Raw genomic sequence first — 22836 nt, 5'->3', positions numbered from 1 at the left:
GGGAGGGGACACAAAGAAAGAGCAGAGCAGCAAAAAACAGTCTGCGCTGACAGTTATGTTTCCTGACGGTTTGTATATTCTCATCTGGGGCTTGCTTGAACAGGAACAAAATTAAGCCAGGTCTGAACAGAATATAAGACTTTAATTTCTGCAGCTCCCTGCTAGTCCAATGCTATCCTCATGCCCTGCTGTCTGTTGATTCTTGTTTAGATGCAAAGTTCTTTCTGCTGTTTCAGATTTTTTCACCATGAAGAACCTGATTATACATGATCAAATGCATTTAAACAGGCTTAGCTAGAAATAACGTCTGCTGCTGCTCATATACATGGCAATATGCAGAAATTTTCATGTTACAATGCATGATTGGTAAAAATGTCTCTGCTTTGTAATGTCTTAAGTTCAACAAGTGATAGTGGTACAGCAATGTAGGGACCGTGATTTTTAGCTGAACCAGAAAAGACAATGTCCTCACTTTGCACCCTAAAGTCTTGCGCAGAATAAGCCAGTTCCAGATGAAGAACATCTGCAATTTGGTGTAAGAGGAAGTAGTGCTTATGCATATGAAAAATGTAAATAAAGGGTGTTTCCAGGCTCACAAACAAAATGCAAAACACAAAAAGGAGAACAGCTCTTACAGAAGAATAACTAAAAATACTTCATTTGTGTTATTTTTATATTTTTAGAACTAATACCAATTCTGGAGGATGAAACCAGGCCTGAGAAACGTCAAGTGAAAATTAATAGCTTTTTAACAACAAAGTTCAATGGAGAACTGCAAATAGGATGCGAGATGGAAACCTTAACTACAGAGTTATAAATATACCCCAGCCTCTACACATACAGGTATCTGTTACCAATTTTAATGCGCTACTCAATGCAGTAGGATTGAGAAGGGTGAAAGGAGCAGGATGAGCATTTTCAGATGCAAGATTTTGGGTGTTCTGGGTTCATCTGGAGGTGAAAAGGATGAATCCAAAGACGACGCAGACTCCTACAGACCTTGCCGCTACACTACCAGAGTGCCTTCTGCTCCTGCGAGGTTCTGGCCTTACAATACCCTTCCGGAACTGGCGCATGAAATGATTCCCACAGAACATGTGGAAAACAGGGTCCTGGGGATGTGAAGCCCCAAATGCTCGGTGGGTTTTGTGCACCTGCAAGAAGCTGGAGGTGTACAATCTGCCAGGGCATGCCGGAGGCTGGTGGCAGGACGTGGAGTGAGCCCAGACGCTGATGCTCCGACCTCATGCATGTGTCTGTGGAGAGCCCAGCACCGTACTCCTCTGGTGTGACACGCTGTGGCCACACGTCGCGTGTCTTTGTTATTAGCACTTTGTTTTCCCTGCCCAGAAACTCCAAGGCAGCGTGAACTATTTATTTTTAAACGCAGAGGATCACGTTATGGTTTGTTATCGTCCCAGCAGACACTAACCGATGCACAGCATTGCTGCTGATGCCCAGGGTTTACTTTCCATGCGCAGCAACTGACTGCAGAAATGGCGAACATACCGCTGCTGCTAATGGCAAGCTGGTGGAAAAAGAGCAGTTTTAAGGGCTTTGGTTTAATCATCTGGACACAAGCGCTATTTTTATCCTCTTCTATTTAGGTCTTGAGCCTGCGCCAAGGGAAGCTGATGACAAAGCTGGGGTCTCCCACAGCACAGGGGCAGATGAAGGGGCTTGCCTTTCGGGAGGGGAGAAGCGGGCTAGGCAGTGGCATGGCGGTGGGGAAGGGGCCCCCGCTCGCAGGCCCTTTGCACCTCATGAGGCGAAGGAGCTCGTTGGCACCTCCAACGCCTCCACCACGAGCTCTGCCGGCTTCACACGCTCCTCTCAGCCCAGCTCTGTGAGACCTGGGGCGCTTCCCGCCGACCCACCCCAAGCTCCATCGCGGCTGCGGGCAGCTCTGGGGTGGAAGCCATCGCCTGCCCGTGTACGCAGGAGAAGGACACCCACACCCGTGGCTGGGGATAGGGCCGGTGGCCGCCAGCCAAGAGCAGGAGCGAGGTGTGGCTGTTACACCTCCGTGTGTGAAGGAGCCCGCGGAGCGCGGAGTGTGTCTGGCCACAATTTGGGCAGAGAAGGTCAAAAAAAAAGAAAAGAGGTGAGAAAAAACTGCAGGTTCCACCGAGATTTGAACTCGGATCGCTGGATTCAGAGTCCAGAGTGCTAACCATTACACCATGGAACCGCTCTACCACGTTCTCTCCCGGCCGGCACTAGTCCCTTCCCCGGCGCCCCCCGTGCTGCCGCCACACCCCATCCCCGCGGCTGTGGCTGTGACCGTGACCGTGGGTGGACGACGAGGGCGTGTCCGCGCAGGGTCTGCAGACCGCCCATCCCGCTCCGCCCCGCCCGCGGCGCCGTCCCTTTAAGGCCGGGGTGGGCAGGGTGGTTGCTCTGTCCCGGAAACAGTTTGGCGCAATCGCTGCGCTGCCCCGGAAGCGCCTGGCCGTGGGCGGGCAGAGCGCGGAGGGCGGAAGCGCTGCGGTGGCTGCAGGGAGGGGTCCGGCTCCCGCTCCCAGTCCTCGGTCTCGGCGCACCCCACCATGGGCACCCGCGACGACGAGTACGACTATCTCTTCAAAGGTAACGGCCGCGCCGCCTAGTCCCCATGGCAGCCCGAGGGGTCACCTTCCGGAGGGTGTCCCGGCCTTGGCGGGGGCGCGGGGAGAGCGGCCTGCTCACGGCGCGACCCCCGCGGCGGGGCGGGGAGCCGCTCGCCGCCCCGGGGAGGGTGCCCGGGCCCACAGGCGGGTGCCGGTTGTCGCTCCCCTAAGGCGGCCGAGGGGTCGGGCGGAGGACCCCCCGGCCAGCCTCGCGTGGGCCTCGCCCGGTACGAGGCGGGGGGCGGGGGGGGAGCTGCGCTTGCGCGGGTATCGCCAAGGCCGGCTGGAATCTTTCTGGAGGCTGATCGCCGGGGGTGTGCTGGGCGTCGGTGCCCGCCCCGGAGCGCCCTCCGCCCGGAATGTCAGATTCGGGCAGGTTTCCGTAGGGGTGGTCCGGCGTGTCCGCCTCTCGTCCGGGGGTTCCACTCCGTCAGCGGGCTGAGGCGAGGGCCGGCCTGCTGGGAAGGCGAGCAAAGGTCGTGAGTGAGGATGCCCAGGGTCGGTAAGGACTGCTTCCTTTTCCAGCTGTTAAATAAGACTGTAAAGTAAATGAGTTGGATGCTTCGCGTTGGTAGATGATGCAGCTAATTTAATAACGTGGTGTTACTTGCTGCTTTCTGTATTCTGAGCCCTTCGCTAGGGGTGAACGTAACTGCTGTTTCACGCCCAGCAGTCTCTCCTCGTGTCCTGGTACCTTACCTGGCACCTAGCAGAGAAGGGCAGGAATAGCTGGTCTTCCAGGAGAGCTGCCCCTCTGGTCAGCCCTACAGCAGCAAGTCGGGTTAAAATGTTGCAGGTTTTAGTTAACTACTTAGCTTTCGCTCCCTGCAGAGCAAACTAAGGGTCTGCTGTAAAGGTTCATAAAGCGTGCTGTGAAACGTGTACAGAAGTGCTGATGTTTTGAAGTTGACTATCCAATTTTTAAAATCCTACTGCAAAAGCAAGCAAAGTGTTGTAAAAAGTAGTTGTTTATTGTGATATAGTATTGTAAATTTGAATTTAGGATTTAGAGCATTGCTTGTTATGCTGTAATGGTGAGAGACCCAGTGCTTGTCATCATGAAACTTAGGTAAAGGAAAATGTCAGTGGCTTTTTTCTGTACCCTTAAGCTCCTGTAATAACTTTGAGGAATTATGTTTTTTCTTTTGTTGTCCGTTTTATCCGAGTGCCATGTGGATAGTGGCATTACTTCTAACTATAAATCAGTCATCTGTACTGCTATTAAAATCAAATCAGGAAGTACCCAGAAGGGCCCCTTTTCTCAGCTTGCAGCATTGGCAACGGCCTTGCTGACCACTAGTTTAATCGCATCAAGCAATCTTACTGTAGGTACTTATGTGTACAAGTTATCAAAACCATTGCATTACTTCTACTTGTTCATGCAATTCTGTCAGTGTGCTTGTAATTAATGTTTTGGCTGTGAAGGCCTGGGAATATCAGTGACACAGAGTTTGTTGGGAGAGGTCCTATCTTTTATTAGACCTGCTTCCTTATGTAACTGGGAAATAATAAAGTTGGGATCCAGTTATATAGAAAAGTTCAAAGCTAGTTTAATTGTTTGCCCCTCCTAAAGCTTTTTCTGTGTAGACTAGTTTATAGAGGCTGTTGGGAGTGCAGGGAATGCTATAAAAATGGCGTTGAAGATGAGCAATTCAGGCTTTGCAAAGCTAAAGCAGACTGCAGGAAGTTGATGCAATGTCACATAACTGGGATTAATGTGGCAGCTGAAATAACATAACAAATGCAGACTAATACAAATTGTGGAAACTTTGTAACTTCCCAAAGGTGATGGTGGTTCCAAACAAGCTGTCACTGCTCTGGAATGATCTTGAAATTATTGCAAGTAGGTCTCTGAATTGAATGTCTCCTTACCAGACACTGGCCAAAAAGGCAAGAGGTAGGTAAAAACTCTTGGAAAAGGAAATGAGAACTCGGGGGGAACATTAAGCCAATGTTTGAATCCGAGACATGAGCATCTTGGGGTTTGAGGGGAGATGTAGGCAGGATGGCCATACCCATTTTGATAGGGATATTGTAGAATTAAAAAGATGGGGAAGGGCATCAAAATAATCAGAGACACCTAATGGATTTGTATCCCTTGTACTGAAGGGATGTACAACTTTATCAAAATTAAAACAGCGAGTGATGAGGGCAAATAGGGAAAGTACTGTTTGTCCTAATTTCTCTGGATATCTGTAATGCTTTTTTTATTGAGCAGCAGGCAAAAACAAACTGATGTAAAGTCCCACAGACGTATATGCAAATTTTGGAGTGGTGCATTGCCGTAAATACTATAACTGGGTTTGAAAGACTGCACAAATTTATAGAGGAAGAAAAATGTCTGTTGGGGCGTTTCAGTGTGATGGTTACAATGGCAAGTCTGAAGGTATTGCTTGTTTGGAGATGCAAGGGCTTGCTGGGGCAAAGAGTGGCCTGTTTGTTGTGTTACACATAATGTTTCTCAGACATCGGTTCCTGACAGTCAGACTGCATGTTGGTCTGTAAGGACACTTAATCCAGTAGGACAGTTCTGGGTTTATGAACTTAAAGGGACATGGTAGGTTGGTGGGACTGAGTTCAGAGTTTGACTTGGTTTAAAATAATTGGGTGATACTCTCTAGTCTAGCTGTCTTTTCCTACTCTTGAATTAAACTGCCATGCGTCTGTTTGTGTGAGATCTCTGGTTTTGTCCTCTCAGCCACTGACAGCAGCTTTATGTAAAAATCTGGCTGACTCTGCTGGTGGGTGTAAGCTGAGCCCACCTGTGCTGTTGTACAATAAAATCACAGTACCTGTTACAAAATACCCCTCTCCTGACGCTGTTGCAACACTTCAGCATATGCTAAAGCCTAAGCCTAGCTTGTAAAGAGACAGTTTCTGGTAAAATCATCTTGTCCAGCTACACATGCCTTTGTATTCTTCCATACTTTTTGGGTTTAGCTGAGAGCAGTGCCTCCTGTTCCCAGCACTGCACTTGAGGAAACGCAAGACCTATGAAGTCCAGTTTGTAGAAATCTTGCTCTAATTTTAATGGGAGGCAAATATAATGAAGTAATATCCTTTCATCACCATTACTTAATAAATTAAGCCTGGCTTAAATGTAGGAACTTTTTACTCTTTTTGATTAAAGTAATGTCCTTGCAGTAGATGAGTAGTTATCAAAGTAGCCCTCGCTTGTAGAAGATGTCTTCTGTGTTTTCTATGGACAGAGCTCAGGAGGATTATGTCTGAACTTTGACCATCTGGAACTCTGGATTTGGGGTCAGACTTCTCATTTCTGAACATGGACCTGACTTGCGGTGACATTCAGCTCGTTGTTAGGAAAAACTCTAGTTTCAAGCTATCTGCTTGCTACTTTGCATCACATTCATGTCTCCAACTTTTTTTTGCCTTTGATATTGAAGAAATGCTCTGAATCTGAACAAACTTTTTGGTTTGGGTTTTAGAAAGCATGTTTTTTTCTTGTGTGTTTTGTTTACAGAAATTTATACGGAAAAGTGTTTGCATGACACCTGTTGGTTTTTGTAATGGTAGCAAGCCCTTTGCCTTCACTGCATTAGATGTGGAGGCACTTTTGTGCTATAATAAACCTGCTGGCTTAGCCACTTTACTACAGAGGCGTTTGGAGGCCCAGTTCTGAGTTACGTACAGTATGTACAGGTAACGAACGACCCCTGCCCCAAAGTGCCTTTGAGACACCAGTTCCCTTTGTGACAGGAAATGGGTGAATAAAACAGGGAGGCACAGGTGAGGAGGAAGATTAATATAAGATATGATCACTTTAGGTTTATCACCAGCTACCTACAAGGTATAGAATCAGGTCATCTTATTCACATTTCCTTTAAACTCCAACTGAAGTGGGCAGGAAGAGCTGTTCATCAGCAGGTTCTTCTGGAGATCACGAAGGTATGTCCGGGCTCTTTATTGATATGTCTCTTAATAGCAGAGCTTGATGCAGAGACGAGTGGTTTTAGACATTGTAATTCCCTAGCACTGGTGTACTTTTTTTTAAATTGTGTAATATGTGACTTGTGTAATAACTTTTACCATAGACAATACAAGCTAGTGATGCTGGACTTTCCATTTTCAACCTGATTAGGTTGTCAATAGCATATTTCATGAGATAATTACGGTATTTTCTGAAAATTCAACTAATTTAGAGGTTTAACAGAAATAAAAATTGGGTGAGCCGGAATGTTGGTGAAAAATTAATAATCCTTTCTTGATGGAGTTCTCTAAATTGCTTTTCATACAACTTAGGAAATTAAATTCTTATTTTGGTCTTCTACTGAAATAAAACTGGACTTAAAGAATGAAATTTATACAGTAACATGGACTTACTCTTTTTTTCTCTTTTTTTTTCTTTTTTTTTTTTCTCTCCACCAGATGCTTGTCTTTAAAACCTTTGAGGTGGTAAATGCTGTAGGTAATCAAGTGCATTGATTTAAAGCACATAGTTGCAAGTATTGAACTGGCACATCACTAAACCAGTACAAATGACCTGCCTAGTAGTAGTCACTTGGGGCAGGGCAATTGCTTTCATGACTTTCAGGATGTGCCAATACAAATCTCCCTTGATTGCGAAGCTTTCTAAGGTGCTGCTCCTGTAAGGGAAGTGCTGGTCCAGAGAAAGTTATTGATGGAGGTTTTCAAGAATAGGTCTTGTGGCTTATGTTGCTTAAATGTTTCCTCTAGACCTTCCTCCTTCTAGTGCTGATGTAGTAAAGGAATTTGCTGATGATGCAAGTTGGGTGGTACAGGAGAAAGTTGGAGTGCAGCGCTGGAAGGGCTGCGTGCTGATGAGGACTGCAGTCCTCCAGATGAGGTGGGATTCCAGGTGTAAGGTTTTATGCCTAGGGACTTATAGAAGTTTTGTAAAGTAAAAGTCTGCCAACCTAAAGCTAGAACAGTTAGGTTTGATCACAGGCAGACTGAGCCATCAAGGTGATATGGTCAGGAAAAGGTAATTCCAGTTCCAAGTATGCCTAGTAGAGATGGAAATATTAAAATCCCTGTATCTCAGTTCTTCTCAGTGTGTGGAAAAGAAATTGAAAAACTTGTAGGGAAGATGTTTGGGAAGATGTACAGTCTGTTTATAAGGAAATATTTGAGAAGTTGGCTTAGGCTGGTAGAACAAAGCCGAGAGAAGATGCGTTTGCTTTCTGTAAATAGCCCAGCATAAACACTACTGGGAGCAGAAACTAATAAGCTAATGGACAATGCTGGCACATGAACACCACCATCAGCTGACAGCTAATTTCTTCTGAAAATTAGAAGGCAATTTCTAACCATTAGGAATGAGTTTCTGGAAGAAAAGCCCAGTAAAAATGTGTGTGTAGGAACAATTAGCTTTAACATGGAACTAGATAATGTAATTTCCTTCCCAGAAACTGTTCGCCTGGGATAGTTAGAATGGGACTAGCTGTCCAGGGTCATTCCTACTGTATTTCTATGCCAAGAATATAATACATGGGAACACTGTGTAGCATAAAATATCAAAGTGAAGTGGTTTGATAAGGAAAGCAAAATTAAAATTAATAATACAATCCAAGTGGCTGTTAAAGCTGTTTCAGTTTATAGTTGTATTCAAAGAGTGATACTTGCTCAGACTGGCAGAAGGGCAGAAAGTGTGAGCCGTCTTAGGTGCCTGCTGACATTCCAAGCTGTTCTTGTGTCTGTGTTCAAGAGGAGCTGCAATGGCCCAATTAAGTAGAGGAACTAGCTGACTTCAAGGAGGAAGGTCTAATATTTTCCCCTTTTAATTGGAATGTGTTAATCTGGTGCTGGAAACCATTCAGAACATAAGCAGCATGGGATTCAGACAAGGTAAGGAAAAAAAACCTGGCAGAGGAATTAAAATGATCTGTCTGTTGTTAAATAAGTTAAAGCTGTGCTTTGAAATATGCACTGAACAACAAAAATATATTTGAGGGGAATACTTAACAGGTATATGATCCATCCTGTTGGGAAAAGGAAGTTATGTATGTAGATTGCTTTTCTTGTTTAAAGAAATTTTTGGCTGCTGCCAAAGTTAATGCTGGGTGACAGCAGGACCGAGGTGTGTGAAGGGAGTTGACAACTTTTGCCTCCTAGGAACTTGTTTGTAACACATCCCAGCAAATACAAATATGATGTCATCTAAAACTGTGGCCTAAACCTGCCAAAATAGTGTTGAAGAACTTATTTGCCAATGAAAGAAGAAAGCTATGGCACTTTGCCAGGTGGTGATGATGCAATTAGGTGCCCTGTCCCCTGCACTAAGTTTATTATGGTTTAGTGTCTTCTGTGCCAGCAAAGCTGTTCAGCTGTGTCAGGGCAGCTGACACTGAATGGTGCTGACCTGTCATGTAGGGAAGCAGAATCCTATTTGCATTCAGCATATGTGCTCGCTGCCTACCTGCACTTGTGATCTTCGTAAACAGAAGTGGTTAACAGAGCCACTCTGTGCTTTATGCAACTTCTGTAGCTTGGCTGGCTGTGTGCTGAGTCAGCTGGCAGAGGAGGCTAGAAAGATGTTAATTTTAATGAAGTATTCTCCACAAGGCCATGTTTGAAGCTAGCATTTGCTGCAATTTTCATTTTATGGAGGGTGTTTAAAAGGTGCTGCTCTGCCCTTACACTTGGAGAAAATCCCATTTGTCAGAATTGTTTTGCATTATTTAAATAGAAGATGGTGTTCAGAGGGCTGCTGTGTGGTGCAGCAGCAGATGGGAGTATTTGCGCTGCTAGACCAAGACTCAGTGGGGGGCTTCTCATGTGATTGAAGTGTGTTTGGTGCACTCATTCCTCTGTTGTACCACACAGAATCTTTAATACTGTGTTACAGTATCTTAACTGTTAAATGATGTATGTTGTCTATGAGCAAGTATTTCTGTTTTTTTCAAAACAAGCATAGCCACAACTTTTTTTTTGTCACCTAGGCGTGTACTCTTTTGCTTGGACCGGCCTTGATTCACTGCCAAACTTAAAAGTTATCAGCTTTTCTTCTCAAGGATCTTACTCCTCTTTTTCTTCCATTTCCTTCTGTTACCGGTTCAGTACCTTATCTTCCTTATGGGCATAAGATCATCCCAAGAGGCTCCTGTTGGTGTGACTCAGGGCTGTGAATGTGTTTCACCCAGTGGCCTGCACCTTGGTAGTGAGTTCTAAGTTACACTTAAACTTGCACCTTTCAACTCAGCATTACAGGATATTGCAGCGAATCCTTGTGATGTTTTTCTTCCTGTAGGAACTGGACTTTAAACCTTCTGTCAATCTCTTGTCAAGCATAGCTGAATCCTTCCAATTAGTTTGCTTGGCACTGGTGCTGTGACAAGTCAAGCTGAGCTGGGGAAGGGGGATTGGATGGTGGTTCTAATTCTGAGGCGCAGCGATACCCTGGCAGTGTTTTAGAGCAGTTTCAGGCTCTGGCCTAAAGTGGCCAGGAGTTACAGCAGCAGTGAGGGACTGTGGAAGAGCAGAATGCTGTGGCTCAGCTAACATTTTAAACTGTCCATCAGGGTTAGGTGGTTCTTTTTTCCATTCACAAATTTTTCTGCCCCAGTGGGGAGCCTCTCTTCTGCAAAGGTATGAAGAGTGTAAAACGCAGGCAGAGTCTGCTGCCTGCCCTGCGTTCTGGACTTCTTTGGCAAAACAGATTTAAGTTGTGTGGTGTGGGGTTTTTGTTCTTCTTTTTTTTTTTTTTTTTTTTTAGTTCTAGTGTTGTTACAAGGATGTGAAATCCAAACCGTCCCTGACTTTTGCGGTGACAGCTATGTATATTTCTCCTGGAGGAGGAATGTTCTTCCATGTTGGGCAAAGGAGGCTGACATGTAACAAGTAAAAGTCAAGTCTAAGGTCTGTTCAAAATGCTGGTGAATGTGACAGCTCTGGGTTGGTGGTTTTGCCATTCATTCCTTCATGCTTCATTCTGGAAAAGAAATGTTTGTTGCAGGTGATTGTCAATGTATTATCTACATCTGGAATCTGATTCGCATGTCATTTTTGTCTTGTAGTTGTACTTATTGGGGACTCTGGAGTAGGCAAGAGTAACCTTCTGTCTCGATTCACTCGCAATGAGTTTAACTTGGAAAGCAAAAGCACCATTGGAGTGGAGTTCGCAACAAGAAGCATTCAAGTTGATGGGAAGACAATAAAGGCTCAGATATGGGACACAGCAGGGCAGGAGCGATACCGAGCTATAACATCAGCGTAAGTGATAGCTTGTATGGCTGAAGAGAAGCTTTTGCTGAGGAGGGTAATTTTGGGCCCTTCTGATTCCTCAGAAACTGCAAACGGGGTGTTTGTATTTTATTGTGTAATATCCACAACCTGTGGTGCAAGGAAGCTTAAATATTATTCAGCCCAGAAACTTGATATAGTGTGTCCCTGCACAAACTGATTTACTTCTCATTGCTCTCACGATACGTAACTGGAGGCATTTCAAGCCTAGAATGCAAGAGCTTTGAGAGACTCATTTCAATGCAAGTGATTGATAAAGTAATATCGGTGTTCATGGAGGTTTTATCAGTGGTAACCTAAGACCAGAAACCCTCCTGTAGCAGCAAGGAAAGACTGCTCACTTTGTGTGCTTATTTAATTGGAAAAAAACAGCATAGCAAAAGCTGGATTTAAGTAAAGCTGGAGGTAATCGTGGGGTGGGAGAACACAGCCTGTTTCTTTTTGAATGCGTTTACTGTGCCTCTCTCTGGTCTGAAAGGAGACCAGCTGTGGCCTTTTGTAAAGGGAATAGATCAGGTTGACATTTTTATGATCCAGTGAGTCATTCTAAAGTCTCTCTATCACTATGGGCCATGCCCATACTGCACCCACAGTGATGGGTGGGGGAGGCTTTTCAGGAGTGGATCAGAGGTTGAAGGTGACAGTAGCTCCCCACAGATTCCAGAGTTTCATCTTTTGGGATGCAGGGTTCTCCCCACAAACATGGGGTTTGGCTTACCCCCTAGACTCTGAGCTGTCCTGGCTGCTCTGGTGGTCCTGTGGCATAACCCTAGTCTGGATGCTCTACTTCACTGTTTCAGGTACCATGTAGCCTGCTTCTGGATATATTTTTGTATAGCTGTCTTAGCAATAGCTATTCCCCATTATTGCACAGTAACTTGTCACTTTTAATCGCAATGTTTCTTGCTGGTTCTCTAACGTGTCTCTTCACCCACAGGTACTATCGCGGAGCTGTAGGGGCATTATTGGTGTATGACATTGCTAAGCACCTTACTTATGAGAATGTAGAGCGATGGTTGAAAGAGCTGAGAGACCATGCTGACAGCAATATTGTAATCATGCTTGTGGGAAACAAGAGTGACTTGCGCCACCTGAGAGCAGTCCCTACAGATGAGGCTAGAGCTTTTGCAGGTTGGTGAACTCAAAATAATTTCCTAATGCTAACTGTGTGGGGATCTGCCTACCTGGTCTTAGATGCATGAGTGTGCTGGTAGAAGGAAAAAGAGTGATGCTGGTGATATTCTTCAGTGTCACATACTGGTGTTTGCCTCTTTTTAATTCAGTCAGAAAGGAAGCCTTGTAGAACACGTATGCTGGTGTGGTTTCAAGAATCAGCCAGAGGGACTTGCAGATTTTAAACCAGATTTATTCTCCTGCAGAAGCAACAATGCATAGGCAAAAACTGTGCCTATGGCTTTGGGTTTGCATTACTTGTTGGTGGTAGCTTTGCAGCTGTATATTGCTTTCTTTGTACCAACTGATCTGGAGCCCTACACAGATGCCCATGGCTGAACAGACTTTCATTAAACTGGCTTTCTGACTCTTGTTACATAATTAAGATCTGTGTAAAATAATTCTAGTTTCTGTAAATCTTGCCTTGTTTTAGGCCAAATTTCTTTAATCCAGGAGTGTAGCTGGGTTTCTTACATAAAAGCTTGCTGTAGCTGCATTTGCAGAGTTTATGGCCAGTGAGGATCCCTGCTTGCAGGTGGAGGACTGTCATTCCCCCTGTTAAATAAGCTGCTGTGACATACTAGCAGGTGGGAGGTGAAGAAACTTGATGAGGTTAAAGAAAATCCAGGAAGCTTCCTCACACAATTCTTTAAAGTGCAGCAACTTCTCACTTTCAGTGATGCAGGAGGATGTGCCTCAAAGTAACATAGCACTGGACTTATCCCTGTGCTTGGGGTTGAGTGTAAATTCTAATGCTGGTGTGGGGTGGTGTTGCTTTCAGATCACGTAAGGGGGAAAACCTCCCAACTTTTTATACTTGATACCTGTGTGTCTTATCAGGAATACTACAAATATAATCTGGTACAGCAGTTCTTCCAGATAGAAAACAGATATGTGATGTACCCCTCTAATTATAGTATTTCTGTCCACACAGAAAAGAATGGTTTGTCATTTATTGAGACGTCTGCTTTAGACTCTACAAATGTGGAAGCAGCTTTCCAGACTATTCTGACAGGTGAGTCATCTAGTGCTTTGTGTTTCAAGGGGGAAGGGCAGAAGGCTGTTTAGATATGATGCAAATAGGCATTTCTTTGCCTATAAAGTCTTTAAAACTTTGCTATTTGTAATCATTCTTCACAGCCATAGGATTTGGAGTCCGGTTTCGAAATGTCACAGTTGAAAGGCCAGCTTTGAACTCAGGAATGAATCCTTGTTCACTTTGATCTGCCCCAGGTTTCTAGTCAGCCTAGTTTATGTTTCAGTTTCCCATTTGTATATGGTATAGGGAGTGCCCACAGGAGAGAATTGTCTCATGCAAGCATCAAGTTAAAACAGTTTATCAGAGAAGTCAATCTCGTTTGTTTCCATCTTTAATGGTGACCATAGTTGCCAAGGGAAAAGGGATGAAAGGGTAGAGATTCTTCCTTTGAACAATACTACTACTGGTAGTCTAAGACATGGTGCCTCCTGAGCTGTGGGGTGGTCACTGTCACTGCATTTAATAGTCCTGGCTGGACTTTTGGCCTCAGTAACATATGAAGGCAGTGAGTGCTGTGTTTTTTATGCTCTGTCGATAAAGTACTTCTTTTTTATTTAAACCTGTTTTTAGATAGGCAAAACTTGTTAAGACTCTGAGACTTTCAACTACAGCTACGTGGGGGACCTTAACTTAATCATGGCTTATAACGAATAGGGTAGGAATTCACAAATCGGTGTGGAAATCACTAGCTGTCATGGGACTTCTGTATTTCTGTGTACCCCGTCAGCTGTAGCCAGGGCATAGTGGGACACCAGTGGTGTATGTGGGTTTTGAGCTTTTGTCATTCCCAGCTTTGGCAGATGCCTCTCTAAATCTCTAGTCTGGGTCCTCAAAACATCTGAGAGACTACTCTGTTTTGGTATGTCTCTGTTCTAGGTGTGCCAGGCAGTCTCTCTGTTTTGTCCGAGTGGATCCAACATGTTTCCCAGTTACAAATTTAAATTCCCTCCTTCCCAGTGTAGCATGTGCCAGGCTACGTGATACGCTTGGTATGAGCAGTGGCCCTGTTTCTAAACTATGTGTCTCTGTTAATCAGATCTCATTGCTGTGACGTTGGCACCTAATTAGTTTTGAATTTTTTTTTTTCTTTGCCAGCTAATTTAGACATTCTTTTAAAAACACACGAAAAAGGACTTGTTAACCATACTGGAACACGTGGGTGAGGAGGCAGCTAGGAAGTTATTTACTGTAATAAAAGTATAAATTCTGTATTATTTCTTGAGTTGTTTGAAATGCTTTATGAACACCCTAGCAGTGGAGAGAGTTGTTAGGCTGCTGGAGTATTAGCTGCCTGTGTCCATCTGTTTCCTGCCTTATCCTTAGTTGCAAGAGGCCTCCAATAGGTTCTGGTTCTATTGTGTTTTTTACAGTGTGTTCCTAAGCAGTAGTGTCCATATACTAGTGAAAAAGTAAGTGTGTCCATCTTAGATGAATAAACAGTGCACAGGGATGCTTGTCATCTTGCTGCTTCATACAATGCTGGGACTAGAACTTGAGTTCATTTCCTCTTTAGCTGAACCATGTGGTTCCCTTTTAACTTCAGTGTAGTCATTTGGTTGTAATTCAACATTGCACAAATTTAAAAAAAAAAAAAAAAGAAGTTATGTTAGCTTATACCTTTACTCCCTACATGACTAACTACTAATGCCATCAGAGGGTGGATGGCTAAGGAGTGGCTGAATGCAGTGGTATCTGGGATGCCTGCTGGATTTCCCATTTTCTTCATCTACCTAAAGGCAGTCCTGTCAAAAATGCTTGTGAATTTGGGCATAGATTTTTCAGGAGGAAGACTTTTTTTTTTTTATTGCTTACTTGTAACTGCTAAAACCTGAAACTTCTTCCTTTATGCATGTGTCCTTGGTAGCCCCTCTCCTCTGAGGAGCACCTAGACTGAACTTTGAGGTCAGATTTTGGCCACATGTGCTGTGTGTAATATGGAACAAACAGCCTTGCTGCTTGCTCTTTCAGTTTTCAGAGAGGATCGGGGCTCTTGGATCAAGGTTAGTTAATTAACTTTCATACTCGTTCGGCACCAGCAGTAATAAAACAGAACTGGAAATATATCAGACATTATTTATCCCCTCCCAAGGTGGCTGTCAGCTGTCATAGCCAATATAAACTGGTCACCTAATTGCCCCCATATCCTGTTGGACTGTTCTGTTCTCTAACAGTGCCAGCTGAAGAGGTGGAAAGTTTCCTGCATGCCCTGGGCTGCTGCCTTACTTCCACAGAGCTATGTGATGCTCAGATGATATACTGCCGTTGCCATGGGGAAGCAGTTCACCTCTTGGGCATAGGCTAGGCTGTTTCTTTTATCTCTCCTCACATGCTTCCAACAGTACCTTTTATTCCAGAAGTATTTTGGATTCTAATTTATGGAGGTTTAATTTTTCTTTTTTCTGGTTTAATTTTTCTGTAAGGGAGAGCAGTCTGTAATGGGATAACAAACGATTAAAACTTGCCCTCGGTGGACTCTGACAGATTGTTGAGGCTGTTGCTTTTCCACAAATGTCAGTGTTCCCTGTATGTTGCTCTGACAGTGTTTTGGATAAAGAGCTCTTGGGTATGCAGACAGGATCCTTGTTCAAAAGGGCTTGGTTCAACTGTGCTGGAAGAAACACTTCTGCTGATTAGTGGGCATGTGGCTTGCTCCAGACAGGAGCTCCTGTTTCAGGGAGATAAAGATGAAGTAAATAATGCATTAGCAGCAGGTTGGCTCCATCTCAGCTGTGACTGGCATGCTAAGGACGAATGTTCTGCCAATAAACTTCTTGATAACACTTCACAGCTGGCTTTTTCTGTTAATGATTTGCTTTGAAGGAAAGAGGGGAGCAGTCATCTGAGGAATGTTGTTTTCAGAGTGACCCTGCAGAATCATGGATAGTCTGTATTTGGCAAGGCTGCCTCCAAGCATAGTGCCTGCGGGTGGAATGCTCACTGTCCTTTGAAGAAGGAAGTAGGTAAAGCCAAGAGGCTTTGCCACAGGCTGCGAGTGGAGGTGGCTGACAGCAGAAGGGGCAGGGCATGCTGCTGTACCAGCTCTGCTAGTATTTGCAGTGCTGGGAACTGCACTGCAGAGACATCCCAGGCTGCTCCCAATGCCTTTCATACAGCTGCTTAGATCTCTCCTGAACAGGGTGTTGTGACTAAGGTCTGTAGCAGCGCTCCTTTCTTCTCCAGCCCTACTGAAGCTGGTCTGGTTTGGACAGTGTCGGAAACTCGTAAGAGTACTTCCCTTGGAGGTGTAGTAGGGTCGCTGTTAAGCTTATCCACACCTAGATTCTCATATTAATCCACTTTGAATAGATGGCTTTGGGCATGGGAAATAGGAATCCATTATAGTTAGCACAGCCTAAGTGATCTGCTGTTGTTACAGGTGGAAGAAGGGGGAGAAAGCTGTTCTTTCCTCTCCCTGTATTATAGAGGACTTTTAGATAGGGGTATATCTTACATCTAGTGGGTTTCCTGTCCTGCTGTGGGTTCCAGGTGAGGTTTTGGGGACTTTTTCCTTCTGTGGCTTAGAGTAATGGTCACCATCCAAATTCTTCTGTTGCATGATGTCTAGACTTCAAGGGCTGATTGTTGTGCACACAAAGCTGCTTTGTATCATCTGACAAATAGGAGAGACTGGTATTATAATCCTAGCCACTCTGAGCATTCACAGCAGGATAAAGCATCCTTAAAGTAAACTGGAGCGTGCCTCCATTCCCTGCCTGGCTCTGTGCTGTCTGTGTTTCCGTACCACATTCTGCTGTGGTTTCATCTCCAAGAAATCCCATCTCCAAGGAAACAACATCACCGAGCATTAACATCAAAAAAATCTAGGGATTTCCTCTTTTCTTAGCTCTGTACACCTGAAAATGAATGAAATGCTAGCGCAGGCTGAGCAGACAAGGACTGGATAAGCTCCTCCTAAGCAGCAGTGTCACTTTTTCCCAGCCCTCTTACAGTGCAAGGCCTGTCTCATGCAGTTACCAATTATGCAGCGATGCATTCTGCTGAATGTGCTCTTAATAAGGTCTCATTCAGTTACTGTACAGAGCATAAAGTGTAGTTTCTTCATTCAAAAGCGCATGTCTTCATTAGCCTGGCATTCCTCCGTGCAGACTGGTTTCAGTGTAGGCTTTGCTGCTGGGCATTTTGCCCCAGTGAGAGCAGGTTTAAGCTGTTCCTACCTCCCCTTTCACACCAGCACAGCTGTGTGTGGTGAAAAGAGTGTGCAGCTGATCCAGGGCAAAGGCAGTTTTTAGCCATTTAGGCTTTCATCTAGGGCAGTACACTGTGGCTGCACAAAGGTTTGCACTGCAGAGGAGGGAGAAGCAGCAGTGAGCGACAAACTTGAGCCTGCTGCAGGTTGATTCAAGCAGCACAGCTGCCAAGTGTCCTTGTGTGACTGCTGGGGAGGCCGTGGAAGTGGGGATCATGGAAATACGTTCTCAAGAGTCAGAAGGCATAGACCCTTTACTAACAGAGAAATCAGTGGTGTTAAGATTGGTTTTAAGGCTTAAGGGCTGTTTACTGAAGATCTTTGCTGGAAGATGATGGTGTTATACAGAGAGCACCCTGTTGTGAGCCCTCATGTACAGGGCTGGAGGAAGTGTGTGACAGCTCGTGTTAGGGACTAGTATGAACTTGTTCAGGAAGTTCTCTGGAAAACTGCAAATTGCTGCTGCTGAAGGTGCTACTGGAGAGTTTCCAGTAAGGAGGGTGGCAAGAGCTTTCCCCTGTCGAATGGGAACAGGCAGCATTCTGCACTTGGAGGTAAACTGGCTGTCTACCCTGAGCTGGGGCGGGGTAGTGGAGTGGAAAAATTGTCCTGAAGAATGCAGAGCTCTTCCAGGTGTGCTCCTCCCACCTCTGCACACAGGCACTCTGCTGAACATGGCTGAGTGGCCTGCCACAGGGCGACGCTGATTTTTATCTGCTAATTCCCACATGGGGTTGCAGGTGGCTTTCAAGATCTGATTTCATGGAATTCACTGAACTTGTGAAGTTGTTTATGTGTAAGACTGTTGGAAAGAATGGTGAACTCGAAAGGGTGAAATCAGAAAATCCTTTTATGTGTGCAGCTTGTTTGGTTGCCTGAGTGACTTGATCTGTAACTGAATGTGTATATAAAATCCATTTTTTCTGAACAGTTTATCTAGTCTGAGCTGTCAGTTTGGAGGCGCAACAGGCAGATTCTTTGAAAGCACCACTTGCAAAGGTTAATGTTACTTGTACAGTCCATAGATGCAGCACAGTATCTATGTGAGAGATTTTTATTTTGCCAGCAGTCCCATGGATGCGTGCAGCCCTGCTCTTACTCTTCCTGGGGAGCACTTGCCCTCTGTGTTGGCAGCTTAAATCAGTGCAGGCTTGTTGCGTCAAGGGCAAGGTTTTCAAGCCTTGTTTGTCAGGGGCCCTTTTTAGCTCCTCAATGCCATCTCTTCCCATTGTCGTAAAAGCAAGCGCTTAGCTGTGTGATCAGCCCCTGGCAGCAGAGAGGACCCCTCTGCACAAGGTTGCTCAATTTGCAGTACTGAAATGATGTCAGGATGTGCACTAAGCAACAGCTCATTAAAATTCTGAACAAAAGCTACTCACTAATGACAAATTTCTGGTGGAAAAGACGTTTCTTGGTTTGGGGTCTGGTGAGGTGTGTGTTTGGACAGTCATTATCCAGCTGATAAGAGACTTAAGACCTCCAAAAGAACTTGGACCTTTGCTTTGTTTTGCCAGAGTTGTTTGCCAGCTTTGCTCGTCCCTGCTTTGCTCTGCAGGAGGAGTGAAGTGCAGGCACCCTTCTCTTCTGCAGCCTGGGCTTATCTGAAACCTTATGGCAGGGCAGTGAGCTGGAGCGTGCAAATTGGGTGTGGGCATGGGCTCCCTTTTCTCGGGGGCTCTGCTGCTTGGCAGTGCTGGTGCGTTTGTTGCCAGCACACTTTTCTGGTGTGCAGAGTAGAAGATGCGATGTTGTCATTTCAGGGTTGGCTTTTTGACTCTGAAAGACTTTCAAACTTTGTTGTTAAAACTGAGGTTTAACAAGCCTTTTTTTTTTTGTTTGTTTGTTTTAACTTTAATGGGTTTAAAATGCAAATTTGCAAGCAAGTTCCCCATGTTCTATTTTTGGTATCCTTTATTTCCTTTCTGGGTGTGAAGTGCTACACATACTGTACTTTTTCGTCTGTGCAGCTGAAGTAAGTGCTTATGTGGCTACTCTATGAGTTTATGTGCAGCACATGCCATCGGTCACTTACAAATCCCAGAGAGAGAAATTTTGAGTGGTGGTTCTTAATCCTGCTGTTGTCTGTGGATATGTCAGCAAACATGTGACTATTGTCCTTGGAGCCTTAAGAACCATCAGAAGGAATTCATGGGGCACATAGTTTCTGATTCCTAGCAAAAAAAATTGTGAATTCTCCCCATTTACTAACTCTTATCTCAAGGGAAGTAAAACAGTTGTTAAAAAACTAATTTCTTTTGCAAAAATGTATTTTATTTTCTGACTATAGAAAGCATCACAATTGAACTGCTTGTGAAAGCTTCTGTGCATTACCTATATAGTCCCAAAACTATGGGAAATCTTTCTCTTTTATGCCTGATTTCCCCTAGATTTAATTTTCTGATGGTGTTTTGCTGGTGTACACATAATGACTAGCTCTTTCTCATCTTCCAGAGATCTATCGTATTGTTTCCCAGAAGCAAATGTCTGACAGACGTGAAAACGATATGTCTCCAAGCAACAATGTGGTTCCCATTCACGTCCCTCCAACCACTGAAAACAAACCAAAGATGCAGTGCTGTCAGAATATATAGAATTGTTCATTCTTTCCTAAAAGGCTGTGTATATTCCCCAGGTCCAAGATTTAAATATATTTGTAATTCTTGTGGTTACTTTCTTGTGTTTAGTTACTGCTTATTCCTTCTGAATTTCTCCATGTCTTAAACACTTTGATTTCAGTGTTTATGAATCTATTGCTTCTATGTGGCTGCAGTATTTTCCCTGGTTCAGTAAATTGTTTGGAACTGAACTGATCTCTTTCCAACATGATGCCCGCTAGTCAGAGCACAAACACCTTTAGTGAGCACTTGAAGATGTTATTCTGCTCCTTGCAAAACAATTACTGTCAAGTTAACTAGGAAAATATCTCTGGGCAGGATAATCTTTCCTTGTCTTAAAATGTTGTATACTGCATCTAAAGCTTGATGAAACGCCCGTTGCTCTGAAGTGCAATTTTAATGTAAGTTAAATGTTTTTGGCTACATCTTCAGATTGTCAAGTTGAGGATTTTTTTTGTATAGAATATTATGGGGGAGAAAAGAGAATTTCTTGTGAACAAGCAGCAGGGTTCTTGCTATCTGTGAATGAGCTTTTGTGGTTTGGCACCTGCTGCAGAGGAGGTTGTGAAGTGAGGCAGAGCTGCTGGGAGGCTGGCCGGGGAGACGCTGGTGGGACTCCATTTGAGGTGCCGCTTGTGAAGAAAGCAAAAGCACAAGCTGTGTGACTGACAAAGGGTGACTCTAACACTGGAACTTGCAGCATGTTTTTGTGCTGCCCGAGACTTGGCCTCAACAGTGCTGGTGGTATCAGGATTTGAGGATGCTTTTTTTTTCTTTCATGGTGCACAGACTTGAAGAGTGTTGTCACATATTACATATCACATTTATTAATACATGCCACATATATTAATATAGTCAAATGCTTGAGTTGATGAATCAATAACTTCCACAACCTGGTTTTAGTTTTCAGTTCTGTTTCATCTGGCATTTTTAAATTATTCCAGTGGTTTGGTGTATGTTCTTTAACAAAAACATCTGGAGTAGTTTTCTTACTGGATGTGTTCCTTCTGTGGTCTGTCGCTCTGTACAAATCATCTGTTCGATTAGCTTGTTCAGGGATACATGAACTGTGCCTTCTGTCACTGCACTCACTGCGTATCACTCAGTACGTGCTATTCCCAAACAACATGTCATTAATATTAAGATTTGGGGGCTATAGGCACTGAATTTCTACAATATTTAAAAGAACTGTTTGTTGTATAAATGTCTGCAGTTATTTATACAATTATAGGGAAGTAATTGATTGTAGGGGATGTTTCTCAAACTCTGATATGACCCACTTGGAACATCCAAATCTGGGTAGGCACTACCAGCTGCGTTTCGTACCCAACCTTTCTGTCTTGCGGTGCTCATGATGTGTAAGGCACACGGAAGGCATTGCTGTAGTCGGTCACTTGCTTTTTTTTTTTAATCCATTTCTCCTCCTAGTATTAGTTCTGAAGATGCTGTTTTGATCTGTTTGTAAATTACTTTGTATTTTATGCATGTACGGTACCTTGATTTATTATTTTTTTTAGATTGATTTAAAATATATTCATCCATGATTCTAATAAAGAATTACAGGGGACAACTCAGTATGGTGTTGGGTGCACTTTTTGGGAGAACTGGGATTTGACCTGACAGTTTTTACTTGAAGCTAGTAAGCTTCTTGGAACAGCCTCTGAGAAGATGCTGAAGTGGAAGTAGCCCCAGAAAAGGAACTGAAAGGGTTGTGTAATGCAGTTGCCTTCTTCGCTCAGACCAGGCCTGCAGCTTTTTGGGGCTGCTGTAGTTCATAGCCGTGACAGTTTGGCAGCTTCAGGAAGCTTTTATGCTCTGAAAAGCTGGTGGGTTTGCTATAGTCAAACCTCTGAATAGCTTTTACAAACCTGTTTTTTTGTACCTGCATTGCCACCAGTAAGAAAATCCTGTGGGACAGCAAACTACTGCCTTCTACTGCAAATGGTTTAAGCTTTTTGATCCCATGTTGGTGTCCTGCCGAAGAAGTGCACCAGCGAGCGTTGTGCATGGTGTCCCTGGCAGCCTCCTGGCTGCCTGCTGCAGGCAGCAGTTGCCCACAGAGCGCCTGGGGCAGCACTGGTGGCTCTGGGGACAAAGGCAATTTAGGGCCTTTTAGCATTGCAGGAGAGTCTGAGGATGAGGTGTAAGACTGGGCCCTTACTGTGGGAGCTGTTCTCGCAGCACTTTCTCTGGCCAGACTGGAGCCTATTTTGGAATTAACCAAGTTACTGCAGCAGCCAAGTTCCAAATTTGTGAACTGGAAACGCAGGATGAGTTTCACTTCGCTTCCTTTTCTGATTCACGTAAGCAGGCAGCTTGACTCAGCTGTCACGTCAGGTTTGGATTTCGCATGGTTTTATGCAAGACGCTTCCTTCTGCAGCAAATGCCACTGCAACGAAGCCTGCGGGAGCACAAATCGCTGTCTGAGGCTGAGGCTGCCCCTACCCCACACAGAGTATGCATGTGTGCACGTGCTTCTTCCTTCACCTCACAACAAACAGTGCTGTGTTTAAGTCCTGGGCAGCCGTGAAATGGCTGCGGGTGCTGTTAGACGAAGTAAGAACTCTAATTTGTTTTTTTTTCCCTGCCAAACCTTTAAAATTGATAATCATAAAGCAGGCCTTAGGCAGAAATGCTGTGCAAAATCTGATTTTGTACTTATGAACTGCTGCAACGTGGAACATGAAATTCTCATGCAATAGTTTGTATAGCCTTCATAGCTATTGACTTCTAAAGCAAAATCAGATGATGTATGTACAGAGATGTAACTTTGTACATATTAAAGCCTTTGCCTTGTGGTCTGTGGTTTCATACTGCTTTTTCCTGACTAAGCACTGCCATGCTGTGGCAGTGGATCCTGGCAGTGGATCCGGCTGGCCTGGGGCTGGGTGACACTCCTGGGACAAGAAGGTACTTCACAAAGTGCTTTGGGAGAGACAGTGCAAGACGTTATTCTGTCTGAACACTGACCC

The 22836-nt window shown here is 44.4% G+C and overlaps 1 protein-coding gene and 1 non-coding gene across 2 annotated transcripts; one reads left to right on the top strand and one right to left on the bottom strand.

The window, feature by feature from the left end:
* Positions 1–2119: 2119 nt before the first annotated feature.
* On the bottom strand, positions 2120–2191 carry TRNAQ-CUG (transfer RNA glutamine (anticodon CUG)). Its single transcript has one exon. It is a non-coding gene; the product is annotated as a tRNA-Gln (tRNA).
* A 250-nt stretch (positions 2192–2441) lies between these two features.
* Positions 2442–22662, top strand: RAB11A (RAB11A, member RAS oncogene family). The gene is made up of 5 exons (XM_052807705.1): positions 2442–2589; positions 10604–10799; positions 11767–11960; positions 12937–13017; positions 19700–22662. Exons 1-5 carry the CDS (start codon positions 2550–2552, stop codon positions 19837–19839), a joined length of 651 nt encoding a protein of 216 aa, XP_052663665.1. The 5' UTR covers positions 2442–2549; the 3' UTR covers positions 19840–22662.
* Positions 22663–22836: the final 174 nt, after the last annotated feature.

Source organism: Harpia harpyja, chromosome 14 (assembly GCF_026419915.1).
Source record: "Harpia harpyja isolate bHarHar1 chromosome 14, bHarHar1 primary haplotype, whole genome shotgun sequence".
Taxonomy (NCBI): Eukaryota; Metazoa; Chordata; class Aves; order Accipitriformes; family Accipitridae; genus Harpia; species Harpia harpyja.
This window is presented reverse-complemented; position numbering and strand designations above follow the sequence as displayed.

Excerpts from the sequence above, each read along its gene's own strand:
- RAB11A (XM_052807705.1), top strand. The coding sequence starts at position 2,550 with ATGGGCACCCGCGACGACGAGTACGACTATCTCTTCAAAG. Across the intron at positions 2,590-10,603 it reads GTACGACTATCTCTTCAAAG|TTGTACTTATTGGGGACTCT; the intron begins GTAACGGCCGCG and ends TTTGTCTTGTAG. Across the intron at positions 11,961-12,936 it reads TGAGGCTAGAGCTTTTGCAG|AAAAGAATGGTTTGTCATTT; the intron begins GTTGGTGAACTC and ends CTGTCCACACAG.